Source organism: Monodelphis domestica, chromosome 8, assembly GCF_027887165.1.
Source record: "Monodelphis domestica isolate mMonDom1 chromosome 8, mMonDom1.pri, whole genome shotgun sequence".
Classification (NCBI taxonomy): Eukaryota; Metazoa; Chordata; class Mammalia; order Didelphimorphia; family Didelphidae; genus Monodelphis; species Monodelphis domestica.
This window is the reverse complement of record NC_077234.1, coordinates 185,006,837-185,023,421: the sequence shown is the minus strand read 5'-3', so window position 1 is coordinate 185,023,421 and position 16,585 is coordinate 185,006,837. Positions and strand designations below refer to the sequence as shown.

The 16,585-nt window shown below is 39.7% G+C and overlaps 1 protein-coding gene across 19 annotated transcripts in view; it reads right to left on the bottom strand.

Annotated features, from left to right (window-relative positions):
• MCF2L (MCF.2 cell line derived transforming sequence like) overlaps positions 1–16,585 on the bottom strand; it is a 394,661-nt gene that overhangs the window by 249,089 nt on the left and 128,987 nt on the right. For 6 of the 19 annotated variants that reach the window (XM_007501267.3, XM_056806835.1, XM_056806839.1 and 3 more), the window contains exon 1: positions 14,444–14,830. The exons of 9 other annotated variants lie outside the window; for them this stretch is intronic. In XM_007501267.3, the coding sequence (XP_007501329.2) occupies positions 14,444–14,522 (79 nt within the window). In that variant the 5' untranslated portion in view covers positions 14,523–14,830. Of the gene's footprint in view, positions 1–14,443; positions 14,997–16,585 lie in introns of those variants that run through there. 4 more of the 19 variants (XM_056806832.1, XM_056806837.1, XM_007501262.3 and 1 more) reach the window with 3 other exon arrangements.

Sequence of the window (16,585 nt, the reverse complement as noted above, 5' to 3'; positions counted from 1 at the left end):
CTGAATTCAAACTCAAGTCTTCCTCATTCCAAATAAATATGTCTGTGTAATACTGCAGGATTAAATGAACTGATGTACATAAAGCACTTTGAAAACCACAAAGGGCAATAAAAGTGTAAGCTAATATTAGTTAATTTTTTCTAATAAGGGTTCTGAATTCATGGTCTATGCATATGAGATAGGATTCAGTAATATGAATACTTGGCAATGGTTAGGGCAAGCAGGTACCTGTGTCCAAGGTTCACTGGTAGCTTGTCATCACAACTTAGCCTAGTAAAACTTCCTTTAGTAACATCAAATGGGGACACATGATCAAAACCAGACCCTGCTCATCCAGTCACCACACTGACTCTCAGAGAGATGATGGAAATCAAAGGGACAAAAGAGAGCATTCAAAGATTCCAGGTGATCAAGAAATGAGTCAATTAAAGATCCAACAAAAAGGCAATCTCCTGACTAGTGCTGATAAAAATGTTTGAATGGAGACAGGAGGTCCTAGGTTCAAATCTGACCTCAGACACTTCCTAGCTGTGTGACCCTGGGCAAGTCACTTAACCCCCACTGCCTAGCCCTTACCACTCTTCTTTCTGCCTTGGAGCCAATATGCAGTATTGATTCTAAGATGGAAGGTGAGGGTTTTAAAAACAAAGTAAAACAAAGCAAAAAAAAAAAGTCCGAATCAATGAAGGGACATACATTGTACAGCTAGCAAGCTTTCCCAGAGGGAGTAGCAGATGACCCAGATAACATAGCTGGTACATCATGGCGACTGTAAATGCCCTGCTTTGGTATGGTACTTTGGTCCATCTCTGGAGCAAGAAGGAAGCTCTCTACCTTTTCCTGGACTTAGGCTTAGCAGCAATTACTATTGCTGGGTCTAATTCTCCCATCATGCCTATCAGCCTCCAGGTCTAGCATAGTTTCAAGTACACTCTATATAGCATTCTATCCACTATGCTATGTTGCCTCTCAAGAGAGATAATAAAAATGGACTGTAAGAAGAGAGCAATCGAGAATTCCACATGGTCAGGTGGAGGAAGAGAGGTGGGAGGGAACCATGCTTTGGGGTCACATCCCAGGTCCAGACCAGTTATGTTCTCAGCCCTATATACAAGGCGAGAGAGCTTTGAGAGAGCTGCGACTCCTTCCCATGGCCAGTTAGACTGTCCACTGGCATCCATGAGCTCTTCAGACACATAGCTCCCAAATGTTCTCTCTGTTTAATGAAACACCAAATAGACATGGTCAAAAGCTGTTCACTAAAATATTCTGGAGGCTAAACTCAGAGGAAAGAACTGAAGGCGTTCTAGGCAGAATTGCACTGAGGAGAAAGAAAAATTCTTGCCATTTCCTCAGGTTCCTGGGGAGTACCTGGGATTTTACAAGGCGAATGCCCTCTGGTGGCCACATGGAATACCGAAAAGCTTTTGGGAAGGTTCTCCATTGGTCTGTTGAGCTGCTGGTTTGAGTGGGATGAAACCTAGTCAACAACTTCAATATTCTGGGCTTTCATTGGGTAACTGAGTGGCATATTGCCTTTCCAGAGGCTGCACACTATGTGATAAAGTAAAATTTTGAAGGGGAGGCTCACAGCTTATTTTTGGATCAATACAATAATAACATCTTTCATTGAAGAATTTTTCCAAGATTTGTGTAGTGGTTTCTTTAGAGAATATGGAAATTTCTGGGTGAACCATTTAATCTGTCAGCCTAAAGTGGTAGCCATGAAATAAAGAAGAAATCTGACAAGAGGATAAAAGAAAAGCTGGTAGAGCCCACGCTATTAGGACTAAATTATCCATTATGGTTTTCTTTTTGTCGAGGTACAACTATAGAAAGCCGAGAGGAAGAGATTTGATGATAAAGCATCAGGGGGGTGTCAGAAAAATGCCATTCTGAAGAGAGCATTAAGAAATAAAATATGCCATGCAGCAGAGAGGCTGCTGCTGTCAGAAGTGCCAAGACAGAGGGAGGCATGCAGGACTACTAAGAAAGATTCAGGTCCAAATGCCAGGTCATCAGCCATGCAAGAAGTTCATTTGGAGGGTAGTGGCCTTCCTCTCTATCTGGAGAGTCCAAATGTTTGGAACTGTGACCACCCGCCATTGGCAAGGCGATATGTGGAAGAACAATTAGAGAAGAGCCAGTGTTCCTTGAAGTAGGAAGTTGCTAGAGCCTGCTGGACAGCACAATCACCTGGCAATTTGCCAAAGACGAATCTAAAGGTGTGCCCTATTTAAGCGACAAGAAGAGAGTATTTCTTCTCTTAAGCTTTGCTGATGTAATACCTAGGAAAGGGAAATGATCGGAGAGCCACAGGTTGCAAGCTGTGACAGACCTTAGAAGCCATTCAGTCCAATCTTCTGAGACCCAGAGATATGACTTAACTGCCCAAAGTCACAGAGGATTTCAACTCCGGTCATTTAACTCCAAATCCAAAAGGCTCTTTCCACTTTCCTCCTTTGCCTTTGCATCTAGGAATACCGGTAGTTACTTTGGAAGGCGTGTATATATGAACGTAAGCACTGAATACAGTGACTGTCCTTCTACTTACAGATGACTGATCCCCTTTTTGTTTACCTAAGCATTTGGGACTCTCATTGGTGCATTCTAGTATCTTTCAGTGCTCTGCAGTACACGCAGCTAAACGAATGTGATCTGATTGTAGTTTCCTTTTAAGTCACAAGAAGCAGAGGTAAAAATAAGCCTCTCGAGGGGAAATGAGAAATGAGTTTTGTTTTGAAATCTCCTCAGAATTTAAATCTGGTGTAGTGTAGAGGCAAAGGACAAACCTACGTGTGATATATTTATAAAATCGTTTCTGCAATTGGTTCTTCAACCAGCTGAAACCCCCAAAGGAATCTGGACCCAGGCAAAAGGAACATGGACTTGCTGTAGTCAGCAAAGCATGACCCTGGGGCTATATCCAACCTCCAACTGTTACTGTATGGCTTCGAGCTAAAAAGCCCTACTTTGCTGACTCCGGCTTTAGAAATGTCTCTTTGCTTCAAGGTCATTCAAAATCCTGGATCGTCCATTGAACAACAATCTGGAATACTGAATTAGAGAGCACTCAGCTGTTCATAGAGCCCTCATTCTATCAAGATACTAGTTTAGTTTATGCTCACGTTTATTTCACAACTTATGGAAATACAGCTTTCTCAGAGGATGCTGGGAAATAGCAGCATATTGGTGGGCAAGAGTCAGAAAAGGGATCACCCTCCTGAGCAAGAGTCCTATATATCCCATGAAGCAAACAAAGGCAAAGCTACCAAAAGCAACTTAAAAAATGGCCAAAGAAAGGCCTTTACCAGCGTAGAGAAGAACCACTGCCCACTACCATCTATCTTCTCATCCATACTCCCAGGCTCAGCTAGCAATGTCAGTAAGATAATCTTTAAACATGGGAGAACACTGAATACAAAGTTCCCTTGAATGCAGTGCAACAAAAGCATTTGGTAGAGTTATTTGACTTCCTCCATTTTTTTTTTACACTGGGACCATTCCATTTCAGCTCTTAACTCACAGAAGAGCCAGCAGAAGTTAGGTTTCTTGCTTCCTGCTTCCGTTCTATTTTCATTGGAGAGTACTCTCATTTTCTTTCACTATACATTTCTCGATCACTCAACTCTCTAAAGCAAACCCATTTTTTAAAAGATTATAATTAATTTAAACTTATAATATATGTTTATAAATAAACTTATAATAAATAATAAAAAGAAATAAACTTAACAAATCCCCACTGCAGGTCACAGAGAATCAGAAACAACTGAACAACAACAACAAATGCTTCACTTGAGAGTTGGTTGGATTTAGATTTATACCATTCATGGGGAAAATAATTCCCTGAAAGGCTAATTATAATATAGATGTTAACTTGAAGCTGCTGGACCACTACTGAGTTCCTGAAATTCAACCCTACTCTAAGAGCCTACTTCCAGGTTACACATGAGAATTAAAGTCTTGCTAGCTTTTATTTAAGAGGATGTCCCCAAAATCAAAAACAATTTTATTTGACCAGAATGTAGATGAAAAGATAAAGACTATTATTCATAAGATATTTGACTAAAATGCTAAGGGATTGGAAAGAAAGAATGATGTGAGACAAGACTACTTGCGTAAGGACAATTGAAAAGCTTAGTCTCTAGGACAAAACTAACAGACATACACCCAAACAAAACCCTAATGTCTCTAAAAGCACTTCAGTCAACTCTGAATTGGTTTTGCCAATTAAAAACAATGGCTCAGAATAGAACCTTCTGGATGTGACTCCATCTTTTCCCTGAAGAGTAAGTAGCTTTTGACAGGTCCAGGCTTTCGATTCTGCCTTTTGTGTAAAGTCTCCTCCTAGCCAGCAACATTTACTCTCACTACAAAGACACAACACGGTTGATGTCTTTCACAAAAGGTTCTCAAATTCCTGGTTTGAAATGACGTTAGCTAAATGTATTACATCAGCGGTCTGGCTTAACAGAGGCACCAGTCGCTGTAACGGGCGAAGCTCTCTTTCAAAGGCAATCTCTAAAAATGAGAAGTCACAAATAGCTGTAGAATCCTTGAGTGATGGAGCTAGAAGGGATATCGGTGATCACATAATCTCACCCCTCCTTTTACAGAGTAGGGAAATCACAAAGTAGTTAAATGGCTTACCCAAATAGCCAATGAATGACCCAACAGGGGCTAAAGACCAAGTCTCAATCTGGCCTCATTTTTTTTACTAGTTGTGTGACTATTTGCCTCAGTTTCTCATCTGTAAAATTAACTGGGGTAAAAAAAAAAAAGAGCAAACTACTCCAATATCTTTGCCAAGAAACCCTTAAATAGAGAAATGAAGAGTCAGACAAGACTGAACAACATCAATAGCTATTTCTATAAGCAGCTGGATGGCTCAGTGAATAACGTGCCAGGCCTGGAGTCAGGAAGACCCATTTTCCTTAGTTCAAATCTGGCCTCAGAAACTTCCTAGCTGTGTGATCCTGGGAAAGTTGCTTAACCTTGTTTGCCTTAATTTCCTAATCTGTAAATTGAATTGAAGGAAATGGCAAACAGCTCCAGTATTTTTGCCAAGAAAACCCCAAATAGGATCACAAAGAGTCAGACATCACTGAACAATCACAATTATTTTTGAAAAATTACACTCAGTAGTATAGAATACTATCAAGAGTATGCTAGTGCTAACTGTTTTTCTTTTCTTTTTTTTCTGCCCTTACCTTCTATCTTAGAAACAATACTAACTCTTGATTCCAAGAAAGAAGAGTGGCAAGGCAATTAGGGTTAAGTGACTTGCCCAAGGTCACACAACTAGTATCTGAGGCCAAATTTGAACCCAGGACCTCTCATCTCCAGGTCTGGTCCTCAATTCACTGAGCACCTAACATCCCTGCTAGCTGTATTTCAAGTCAAGTCTAGTGTACTGTGCAGATTACAGGTTAAGTGTGTCTTGAATTGAAAGACTGAAGAAGAGAATGTTGATGAATATGACCTAGGTGAGAGTAGAGTTTGGTATGACAGCTTGGAAGACAAGATACATTCCTGCTCTGACCATGTCTAGTGTTAAACTCTCTTAAGGATCATAGACATACAGAAAGATTCTAAAAGCTTCAATCACAGTAAAGGAAAGTAATAAATGCTGGAGGGGATGTGGTAAAATTGGGACACTAAAACATTGCTGGTGGAGTTGTGAAGTGATCCAACCATTCTGGAGGGCAATTTGGAACTATGGGCAAAGGGCGCTAAAAGAATTCATACCTTTTGATCCAGCCATAGCACTGCTGGGTTTGTACCCCAAAGAGGTAAAAAGGGGGAAGGATCTATTAGTACAAAAATAGGTATAGCTGTGCTTTTTGTGGTGGAAAAAATGGAAACTGAGGGGGGTATCCCTTGATTGGGGAATGGCTCAACAAATTGTGGTATATGATGGTGATGGAATAAGGAATGATGAACTGCTTGATTTCTATAAGAACTGGAAGGACCTCCATGAACTGATGTAGATTGAAATAAGCAGAATCAGGAGAACATCATACACAGAAACTATAACATTATGGGACATCAAGTGTGACTGACTTTGCTACTAAAAGCAATGCAATGATCCAGGACAACTCTGAGGGACTTATGAGAAAGAACGTTATCCACATCTAGAGAAAGAACTGTGGGAGTAGACAGGCAGAAGAAAAACATATGACTTGTTTGTATGGGTATATGATTTGGGGTTGTGATTTTTAAAGATGGCTCTATTACAAAAATGAATAATATGGAACTAGAAGTTGAGTGATAATATATGTATAACCAGGGGAATTGCTTATCAACTTCAGGAGGAGGGAGGGGAAAAAGAGAGAAAGACAACAAGAATCATGGTACCATGGGAAATTTTTTTTAAATTTAATTTAAAAATTAAAATAATAATAGAATAATGGTGGACTATTAAAAAAAAAAAAAGCTTTGCTCGAGTAGAGGTAGCTGTCTTCTTAACATGTCGCTGATTTTCCACCTTGCCTCCCTTGAGACTTCAAGGAATTTCCCCTTGGGTGAACTGAAATCTCAGCTTGTGTCCCATAAGCTCATTTACTATGTGTTTTCTAGTGTCTTCTATTTCATGCAACTTCTGATTGCTATTTGCTATTTGCTTAGTTAAGTGAATTCACTCTATTTGTCATGTTCTTTTGGGCAAATAGTGTTTGGTGGGAAAGAATCAACTTGACAAGTGTAAAGTAAGACTAACCTCTCCCTTTAAAGAGATAGGCAGAGAAGTAGTCTTTGTCTTGAGCCTTTTGTACCTCTAGATCAGCAATAATTCGGTGGAAGAAATCATTCTAGTCCCTTATTCCCTTGGAGAATGGTGGCAAGAGTGACCAGCCTGGCAGTGTTCCAGGGGATTTCCTGCTCCTTCCCCCTGTACCCCCATATATCGGCTGGCTCTCCTTCCCTCAGAAATAGCCTAGACCTTAGACTCCAACTATTAATGCTTCCCATAAACCAAATTTAGACAATGCATGTAGATGCCCATATCTTAGATGGGTGTGCACACATCTTAAACCAGGAATAAAACAGTAAACTGATTTAACAGCTATGAACTCCAATCAAATTCAAGTTCTCTGACTACTTTTAACACAAGTAGCAAAATCTACCACAACGTATGTACATTCTCACTCTATTTGCATTCTGATGTATCATTTTGGCCATGTACCATCAACTGGGAAGCTAGGTGTCAAAGTGGATAGAGTGCCAAGCCTGAAGTCAAGAAGACTCATTTTCCTGAGTTTCAAATCTGGCCTCAGACACTTACTAGCTGTGTAACTATGGGCAAGTCATTTAACTCTGTTGGCCTCAGTTTCCTCATCTATAAAATAAGTTGGAGAAAGAAAGAAATAGCAATCCACTCCAGTATCTTTGCCAAGAAAACCCCAAATGGGGTCATGAAGAGTCAGACATGACCAAACAACAATACTTAAGAAAAAATTATTCTTTCTTCAAGCAGATAAAAGCAAACCATTTCCCATTTTATTTCCTTCATGAGTTTTTTTTTCTTGTATGGTATGATGTGTCTTCTTTCCCAACATGACGAATATGGAGATATGCATTGTATGATAGCACAGGTATAACCTATATATCATATTACTGGTATGAGAGGGAGGGAGGGAGAGAATTTGGATTTCAAATTATCAAAAACAAATATTCAAAATGGTTTCTACATATAATTGGGAAAATACAAAGGCTCTGGCATCACTAAGATATGTATATATGTGTATATATATATATATATATATATATATATATATATATAACTAGAAAGGTTTTCATTATGGTCCCTGGTAACATTTGAAACCTGAGGTCTTAAGGACCAGTGTGGGTAATGACCAGCACTTTGGCCACAGTGTCTAGTTGAAGAGATAGCTAATAGCTTATAGTTTTTCAAAATGTTTTACAAATTTCATTTTTCTCTTTTTATCTCATTTTCTCCTCACAACCACTCTAGTGGATCGGTGTTATTATTATCTTCATTTTACTAATGAGGAAACTGAGGCACTGAGCTTAAATGATTTGCCCAAGATCACAGCAAGTAAACATCTGAGGTCAAATTTGAACTCGGGTCTTCCTGACTCTAAATTCAGCCATCTCGCTGCCAGGAAATTCTCCTTGGGAGGACATTTAAGAAGCAATTGATGTGATTAAGAATTGTGAAAGACATTGAGGATTCCAAGACAAAACTGAAACACTCGCTTGCCCTCAAAAAACTTAAAATTTTCCAATTACCTTTTGGATGAGTTAATATCTTTGTAAAGACATCACTATTTACCTATTTAGGAACACTTAGGGGTGGGAACCTGTCATTTCAGGGGTGTAGAAAACTCCTTGTATTACAGAGAAAACTCTGTAAATCAGCTCTTGCCCCTTAACTTTATAGCATTTCCTGAGGAACAGGGACTGAGTCAAACAGCTCAAAAGTGTCTGAAGTAAAGCTTGATCTCAAGTCTTTCTGGCTCTGAGCAATATTGTCTCTGATGTTTTATTTATATGTTTTTATTGGGATATTCTGGGAAACTGAGATGTGGTCTTAAGGTGGGCCCAGAACAAAAGAACAACATACACATAACTTGCTTGCTGAGGGAGGGATGGAGGGAAGGGAGAGAGAGGAAGAAGGAGAGGGGGAAAGGGGAAGAAGAAAAAGAAGGGAGGGGAGAGAGTTGGGCAGGGAGGGACAGGAAGAGCCCATTGGACTCTGAAAGTGAATATAGTACTTATCAGGGAGATGATACCAAACAATAGGGGCAGTTGGTAGCATAGAGGGTAGTGCTGGTCTTGAAGCCAGAAAAATTCATTTTCATGTATTCGAATTCAGTCTCAGACACTTATTAGCTGTGTGACCCTGGGTAAATCATTTAACTAATTCTGTTGGCCTCAGTTCCTCATCTATAAAATGAGCTGCAGAAGGAAATGGCAAACAACTCCAGTACCTTTAGCAAGAAAACCCCAAATAGAGTTACTAAGTTAGATACAATTTAAATGATTCAACAACGAAAAATCTTAAAATCAGAAACAAAATTAGAAAGACTTTAGAGTCCAAGGCTAATCCCCTTATTCTGCAGATAAAAAACCTATAGTTTGAAGAAAATAAGTGACTTGCTTGTGGACACAGTAAAGTAGTGGCGAAGCAGAGACACAAATCCAGATGTCTGGTGCTCTAGCCACTACTCCATGCTACCGTCTCCTAGTTCTGCCATGAACTGGTACCTGGGCCTTGACATCTCGTCTGTCCCTTTCCATGATACTATCTATAAGCTATTTACTCTTTTTTTTAGGTTTTGTGGAATATAATTTATTTTTCAAATTTGTTTTTTTTTTTGAGGTTTGCATTCTTTCTCTCACCCATTAAGAAAGCAAGAATTGTGATATCAATGATACATGTGAAATCATGCAAAATATATCTCCATAAAATTCATGCTGGAGAGTGGGGGGAGAGGAGGAAATGAAAAAATTATTCTTAATTCTACACTTATATATCATCAATTTTTTTCTCTAGAGGTAGACAGCATTTTTCATAATAAATCTTTTAGAATTTTATTGATCAAAATAGCTAAGTCTTGATAGTTGGTCACCTTACAGTATTGCTGTTAGGATGTACAATGTTCTCCTGGGTTCTTCTCTTTTCACTTTGCATCAGAATAAATCTTCTCAGGTTTTTCTGAAGGCATCCTGCCCATCATTTCTTACAGCACAATAGTATTCCCCCACAAACACATACTTCAACTTGTTGTCATTCCCTAAGAGATGGGTATTCCCTCGAATTCCAATTCTTTGCCACTACAAAAAGAGCTGCTATACTTTTTTTTTTGTACCTGTAAGTCCTTTCCCTTTGATCTCTTCAAAATATAGACTTAGTAGTGGTATTGCTGGTCAATGGGTATAAACAGTTTTTTAACTTTTGGGGTTCCTATATAGTTCCAAATTGTTCTTGAGAGTGGTTGTGGGCCAGTTCACAATTCTACCAACAATGCATTAGTGCACCAATTTTTCCTTTTCTACCATATGAGTCAATCTGATAGGTGTTAAGTGGATAACTCAGAGTTGTTTTTAAATTGAGTTTTTCTCAATAGTTATTTAGAGCATTTTTTCATGACTACAGATATAAGCTACCTAATCTTGATTATTTATACCAGTGAAAGGAAATGGTGGCAGAGACAATTCAAAAAGGTAAAAAATTTTTTAAAAAGATCACTGGAATTTGAATTTGGCATGTATTATGAATGTTTTCAATTCACCTTATAAGTTATAGAGAAAGTGCTAGCTTCTATTGGTAGAAGGAATTTCTTCACCTGGGGACCACTGAAAATACTGATCCAGTCCCTATCCTCATTTGTTCACCATGAAGACTGTTAAAGAGTATCCAAAAGAACAAGGATGAATCATCTGCCCAGTAATCACTTGGAATAGGAGGGCAAATACTACTTAGTCTAGAGCTATACACTTAATAGGTGCTCATCTAATGTTTCTCAAATTAATGGTTCCCTATTGCCTATGTAATCAAGTCCAAACCTCTCTTTCTGGCATTCAAGGCTCTCTATAATCTGATTCCACTCTCTCTCTTCAAGTTGATTTCCCCCCACTCCAATTTCTTCTCCCAATACAGACCTTATATTTTAATCAAGACAATTCCCTTATCATATATATATATATATATATATATATATATATATATATATATATATATATATATATATATATATATATATATATAAAAGCATATTCCATCTTTGTGTTCATACCTTTCCTAATACCAGGATTGGAACACTTTCCTTTTTTCTTTCACCTATACAAAGCCTCATATCTTATAAAATGAAGCTCAAATCTCAGCTCCTCCAGGAAGGCTTTGCATTCTTCCACCTAATCTAATATGACCCTTCTTTAACCAAGGACATCTGCATTACACCATAATCTCTTTGCTTGCTTGCTTTTTTTCCCATGTGTGCACATCCCCTCTGAATAACTAATTTAAGGTCCCTTTAGGGCAGAGATCATATTTTACACTTTTTTGTGAATCCCCCACTGAACTTTTAGAGCTATCTCTAAAGAAGTAACCAGTATCTGATAGAAGAAGAGCTCCTTAAAAGCTATCTTTCTAACATTTCTACATGCCCTAGAGTAGCTAAGGCACTAGAGGCATTCAAAAGGCAATAGACATGGAAAGGAATGAGTAGAGGACAAGATATAAATCAACTAAGCAAATATTGGGGCAACAATTTACCAGTCCAGGGTGCTTCTCTCCCACCTTTCAATGAATTACTTTTCTACATCTTGTTCATCTTCACTTTTTTTGGTAACATGTTACTATGCTTGCTACACAATGACAAACTGGGGAAACAAAGAGGTTTGGAGCCCCTTTCAAGGTCAAACAGTCCACAGAGGTAGGATTGCAATCCTGGTTTCCCAGGCACATTTCTGTGCTCCTTCTGTTAGCCTATGTTGCCCCAAATGCATGCTTCAACTCTATCAGCAACGTTTATCTCACAGATGTTCCCCGATCTTGCATGGACTTACACTGCAAATCTGATGAGGGAAAACAAAACCAGATGGAAGCCCTAAAAATGGAAGCCTTCCAAAAGGGAGAAGAGCTTTTGCTATTGGACAGAGGCTGCAGGTCTCGCTATTTAAAGCTTGGATTTAGGTGAATGCATAAAAAGCACATTTCCAAGGTCATACAAGAACAGGAAGTCATGAGAAATATCAGCATCACAAGGTGACCTGCTGAAGCCTATTTTCCTGGTTTATGCAGATAAAATGCATGGGATGAGTTGACTGGACTACGAGTGAGTTTTTTCTTTAATCCAAAATTAAAACAGAGCAGCAGTGACCAAGAAAAAGATAAAGGAGTTGTCCATAGAGACAGTTCAGAGTGAGGACACTAAACAGGATACAGCTGTGAGTGTCTGAAATAGACATAACATGCACTGTTCAAGGTAATAGGATTTTACCCAAGCTTTCATCTATAATTGATTCCTAAAGAGTTACGGCCTTCTTGTTTTAAATAACTATACCAGTTGGCCAGATAAAACACCCTGGTCTTGATATTAAATCTAGCTCTAAGGATAGTCACAGGACTCAGTCCAAAGTTCATTTTATGACATCTGGGAACATTTCCCTTTAAGGAGCTTCTTTGTTTTCAGGGCCTCGGTCTCCCCATTGGAAGAAGGGAAGTGATAAATACTCCTTTCCCCACAACCCTTTGGATAAAGGATAGCAAGTTAATACCAAGTAATATGCACAACCACATTAATCCTTTTCATAGGCTAAAAATAAAATGCAGCAATAAGAGGGCAGGGGCTCATGTTTTATCTATCATCACACCACCAGCTGCTCTTTTAGTACCTTGCACATGGAAGGCACTTTAGAAACATTTGCTGAAAAGGAAAGAAACTTATTTCTGTCTACTTGGTAGCCTTCTTTATACCAGAAGTGGAGAATAAAACTAAATTGAATGAAGAAATCAGTGTCAAGTTAGAAGAAACTGCCTGGTCTGGTACAGAGGAAATTTGTAGAATGACTGAATGAGGAAGCAGCTATTGAGTTTATACAGTTTTGTTCCTATATTTGTTTCTCAGGAGGATTCCTCCCCCACATAGAGGTCATGAGATGGGGAATCAGGAGATTGATAAGATATACAGTTGGAAAAGACCTTAAATTAGAAATTGATGCCAACCACCTGATTTTACAGTGGTATAAACTGAGAGCCAGAGAAGTTCAATGACTTGCCCAATGTTACAAAGGTAGTGACAGAATGAAAGTGTGCCCCCAGGTCATTTAAATCCAAAACCGATGTTCTTCCACTGTATCATATTTCCACCATACATGAAGGTAGAAAAATATTCTTGTAACTGAAATTTAAAAAAAAACAAAACAAAACATGGCAAGGCTGACAAGGATCAAAGGTAACAAAAACTTGCCCTTCAACTATCTGGTAGATAGATGCCCGCAGTTCTTTTGAGATAACCTTTTAACCACCCATACACATTCAACACACCCTTCATTGCTTCAGAAGAAATAAACCCTTCCTTCCGAATCCAAAAGAATGATATCACTAATTGGAATGGTTCCCATTCAGTTCCGGCCTCAATCAAATGGAAAGGGTGTGAAGAACCAGGTGAATTCAGTTTTATATGTCTTTACCCTTCCCCCATTATTCAATTATGCCCCACTCCCAATGGATTTGTGCTATTTATTTTGCCCTTGTCCTCAAGATATTAATCCAACATATTTGCACCTACCAAATCTCAACTCTTTTAAATTATCTACTGAAGTATCAAGGGAAAAACAGGGGAGCAAAAATGAGCTGTTTTTATTTCACCCTGCTGCCTCTCCCTCACCTATAGGTAAATCTAGAAGAACAAAGCTCTTGGATAGACACACAAAAATGAATGCTTCAAATAGGATGTGGGGCAAAAGTCTAAGGAAAGGGTTTAATTAGACCACACCCTTTAAACCCTACAAATACAACACTGATTTAATTGCTTTGTTCAGAGAGGAAACACCCTTTAAGTTCAATTACTCATGAAAAGAGATTCATTGAAATCATTACAACTGAAAATCCAGCCTCTGAAAGGCACCATTCATTCATTGGTCAGCCAAGGAAAGGGTTATGTCTGAATTCCTAAACCAATTCTCTAGGTGTAAGGGACAAAAGGAAGTGATTTTCAACGTTATAAAGATTATTTCCTCTTTGTTTCAAAGTCAGCATAGACCCACTATATGGAAAGGGAAATTGTGAAGACACTGCAAATGCCTAGGAACAACCCCACAGAAGTTCCCCTGCTCTGCTGTTAATCCAAATGATATCAATGGGAACTTCTTTTCAGTTTAATTAACACATAAAATTAAAGTCCAGTGATGAGGAACTGCCAACAGTCATATCTTTTCTGAGCATCATCTGTTCTAAGCCTTATGCATACCTAAAGGAGAATCAAAACCTCCGAGATCTAATCCTGATCTTTTTTTTTTTTACCCATTTAAAAAAAGGAGCTACCCAGGACTCTGGATAAATAAATCTTTCTTTCTTACTAAGCCATTAACATCCTCCGATTTTCAATTCACAAATGTTTGACACAGTGCTAAAAGTACTGCAGAAAACCATGCTCGAGGTAAGCTTAGCAAGCGGATTTGAGGCAGTCTAAATTGCCCGGGTAACTCGGTGAAAACCGTATTCAACAGATTTCTTAGAAAGCCGTCTCATTAATATGTGATCATTTTCTCCATTCTTGGATTCCGGAACCATGACTCCTGCCGGCCGGCCTGCTACGGGGCGAATACCCCCGCCCCACCCCCGGGTCATTGCTTTTCCTGTTAACCCAGCCGGACAGAAATGAAGACCACTATTCACATTCTATGCATTTCCCCAAATCCTACAAACTGTGTCAAGCATAACAACATATTATTTAAGACTAGCGGCTCCTCCTACCAGTATCCTGGGAAACAGCATCTAATCTCTGCACCATTTCTTCCAGGGCCATTTCTTCATTCCTCAGCCCAAATCTCATTCTCCGATCAAATCAAAATCATCCACAGTGCACATGTTTTCCTGTGCTCCCGAAGAAGGGCAGAAAAAGACTACAGCAGTGCTTCCCGGCTCTGCATTTCAATGACTTCATCCAGATTCCCGAACCAACAGAAATAGGGGTCTAAGCGCGCTCTCCCTCCCTCCTTCCCTCCCTCCCTCTCCCACTGCAATGCCCACACTAAGCCGGTAGTGCGCGAGGTCGGTCATGAGTAGGGAACCACATCAAGGCCATTTAAAACTTGCCATCCTTCCTTGGTGCCGGCGTGTGCCTACCCCGCCACTATGAAATGCCCGAATTAATGCTGAACATCGATTACACACACAGGCTTACCGGTCTCTCTCCTCCCCCTCTTTGGGTCCTCCACCCTTCTCTCTTTCACTGGCTCTGATTGAATCGAGCAGGTTCTAGGGAAGAGCTCTAAGGAAAGAGCAGCTGATCGAGCTTAAACAAATAATGCAGCAGCACCAGCCTAAAGCAAACCAACTTCCCTCCCGCTCTCACCCCGCCACCTCCCACCCCAGGACACACACGCCAAAATTGCTCACAGCCTTTTCTTTCTTTTCCTCTTTTCTTTTTTAAACCTTTTGCCAACTCAGCTGCTACCAAAGCAGTCACTTGAGATTTATCAGTTCCATCTCAGGCACAAAAGCAGGACGCGGCTGCACAGCACATGCATGCTAGCAACACCTCAAATCGCTCCAACGCACACAGAGAGGAGGCTCTCCCAGCAGTATGGTCTCCGACCCGACGGCATCGTCTTCTCCACCGTCACGGTTTTCCCAAGTCCCACTCTTGGCGTCTACAGAAGAGTGGACGGACCCCCATTTGCCAAGCTTGCTCAGCCAAATGCTTTTGAAGTCCTCCCACTCAACTCCAGAAACTGGCTTCCTCAAAAGACAAATCTGAGCACTGTGGTATGTAAACCCATTTGAGTTCAGTACTGCTTTATTAGGAAGAGGCAGAGCTACTGTCATTTCTCTAGGAATGTCATCAAAACTATAAGAACAATGGTCATAGTAATAATCTATAGATTACTAGCAGAAAAGAGGCTTGTCCTAGGACTATTTCTCTCTGAACCCCAATGAAAAAATTGATGAGAATGAGATGAATATTAATAATAACTCGTACTTCAGGACCAAGCCACGATAAAGAGACAGCCAACTGTTCCCCCTTCTCCTACCTCTCTGAAAAAAAGAAAATGATTTTAACTTGGAGACAAATGGCAACAAAGTGCTTTCCTAACACTCCAGAGTTCTTCCCTGATTATTATCACCACTTTACAGCCAAAGAAACTGAGGCTCAGGAAAGTTGAGTTTTCTGAGGCTGTACTGCTGGCAAGTGTCAAATCTGGTACTTTAACTCAAAACTTCAGATCCAAAGGTAAAGGTAGGTTCGTTTTCTCTCTCTCTCTCTCTCTCTCTCTCTCTCTCTCTCTCTCTCTCTCTCTCTCTCTCTCTCTCTCTCTCTCTCTCTCTCTCCTTTGCTTGCTTGCTTCCTTCCTTCCTTCCTTCAAACCCTTAGTATGAGTTCTAAGACTGAAGAGTGGCAAGGGCTAGACAATCAGGGTTAAGTGACTTGCTTAGGGTCATACAGCTAGGAAGTATCTGAAGTCATATTTGAACCCAGGTCTTCTCCACTCCAGGCCTAGCTGCCCAAAGTGTACTCTTTCAATGACACTAAGTTACTTCTAATAAATAACAATAAACAACACTAATAGTCTCACTTGATTTAGTCCTTTAAGGCTTAGAAAAGTCTTCTCTTACAGTGATCCGTGAAGTAAATAGTAAAAGGTCAAGCACTGTTGTTTCCTTTTTATACATGAGAAAACAGACACTAGGTTAAGTGACTAATTCAAGATTATGCAAGAGAGTTTCAGCACTAAGATTCCAACCCAGGTCTCCCAACTCCATACCAGTTATTCCTTTAACTCCATGCTGTACACCAAGATTATGATATAACTTAAATATAACCACACAATACAAAGGTCTTTTAGGGCATCAAGTGACACCATGATTACAGCCTGGACTTGTGAAGTCAAGAAG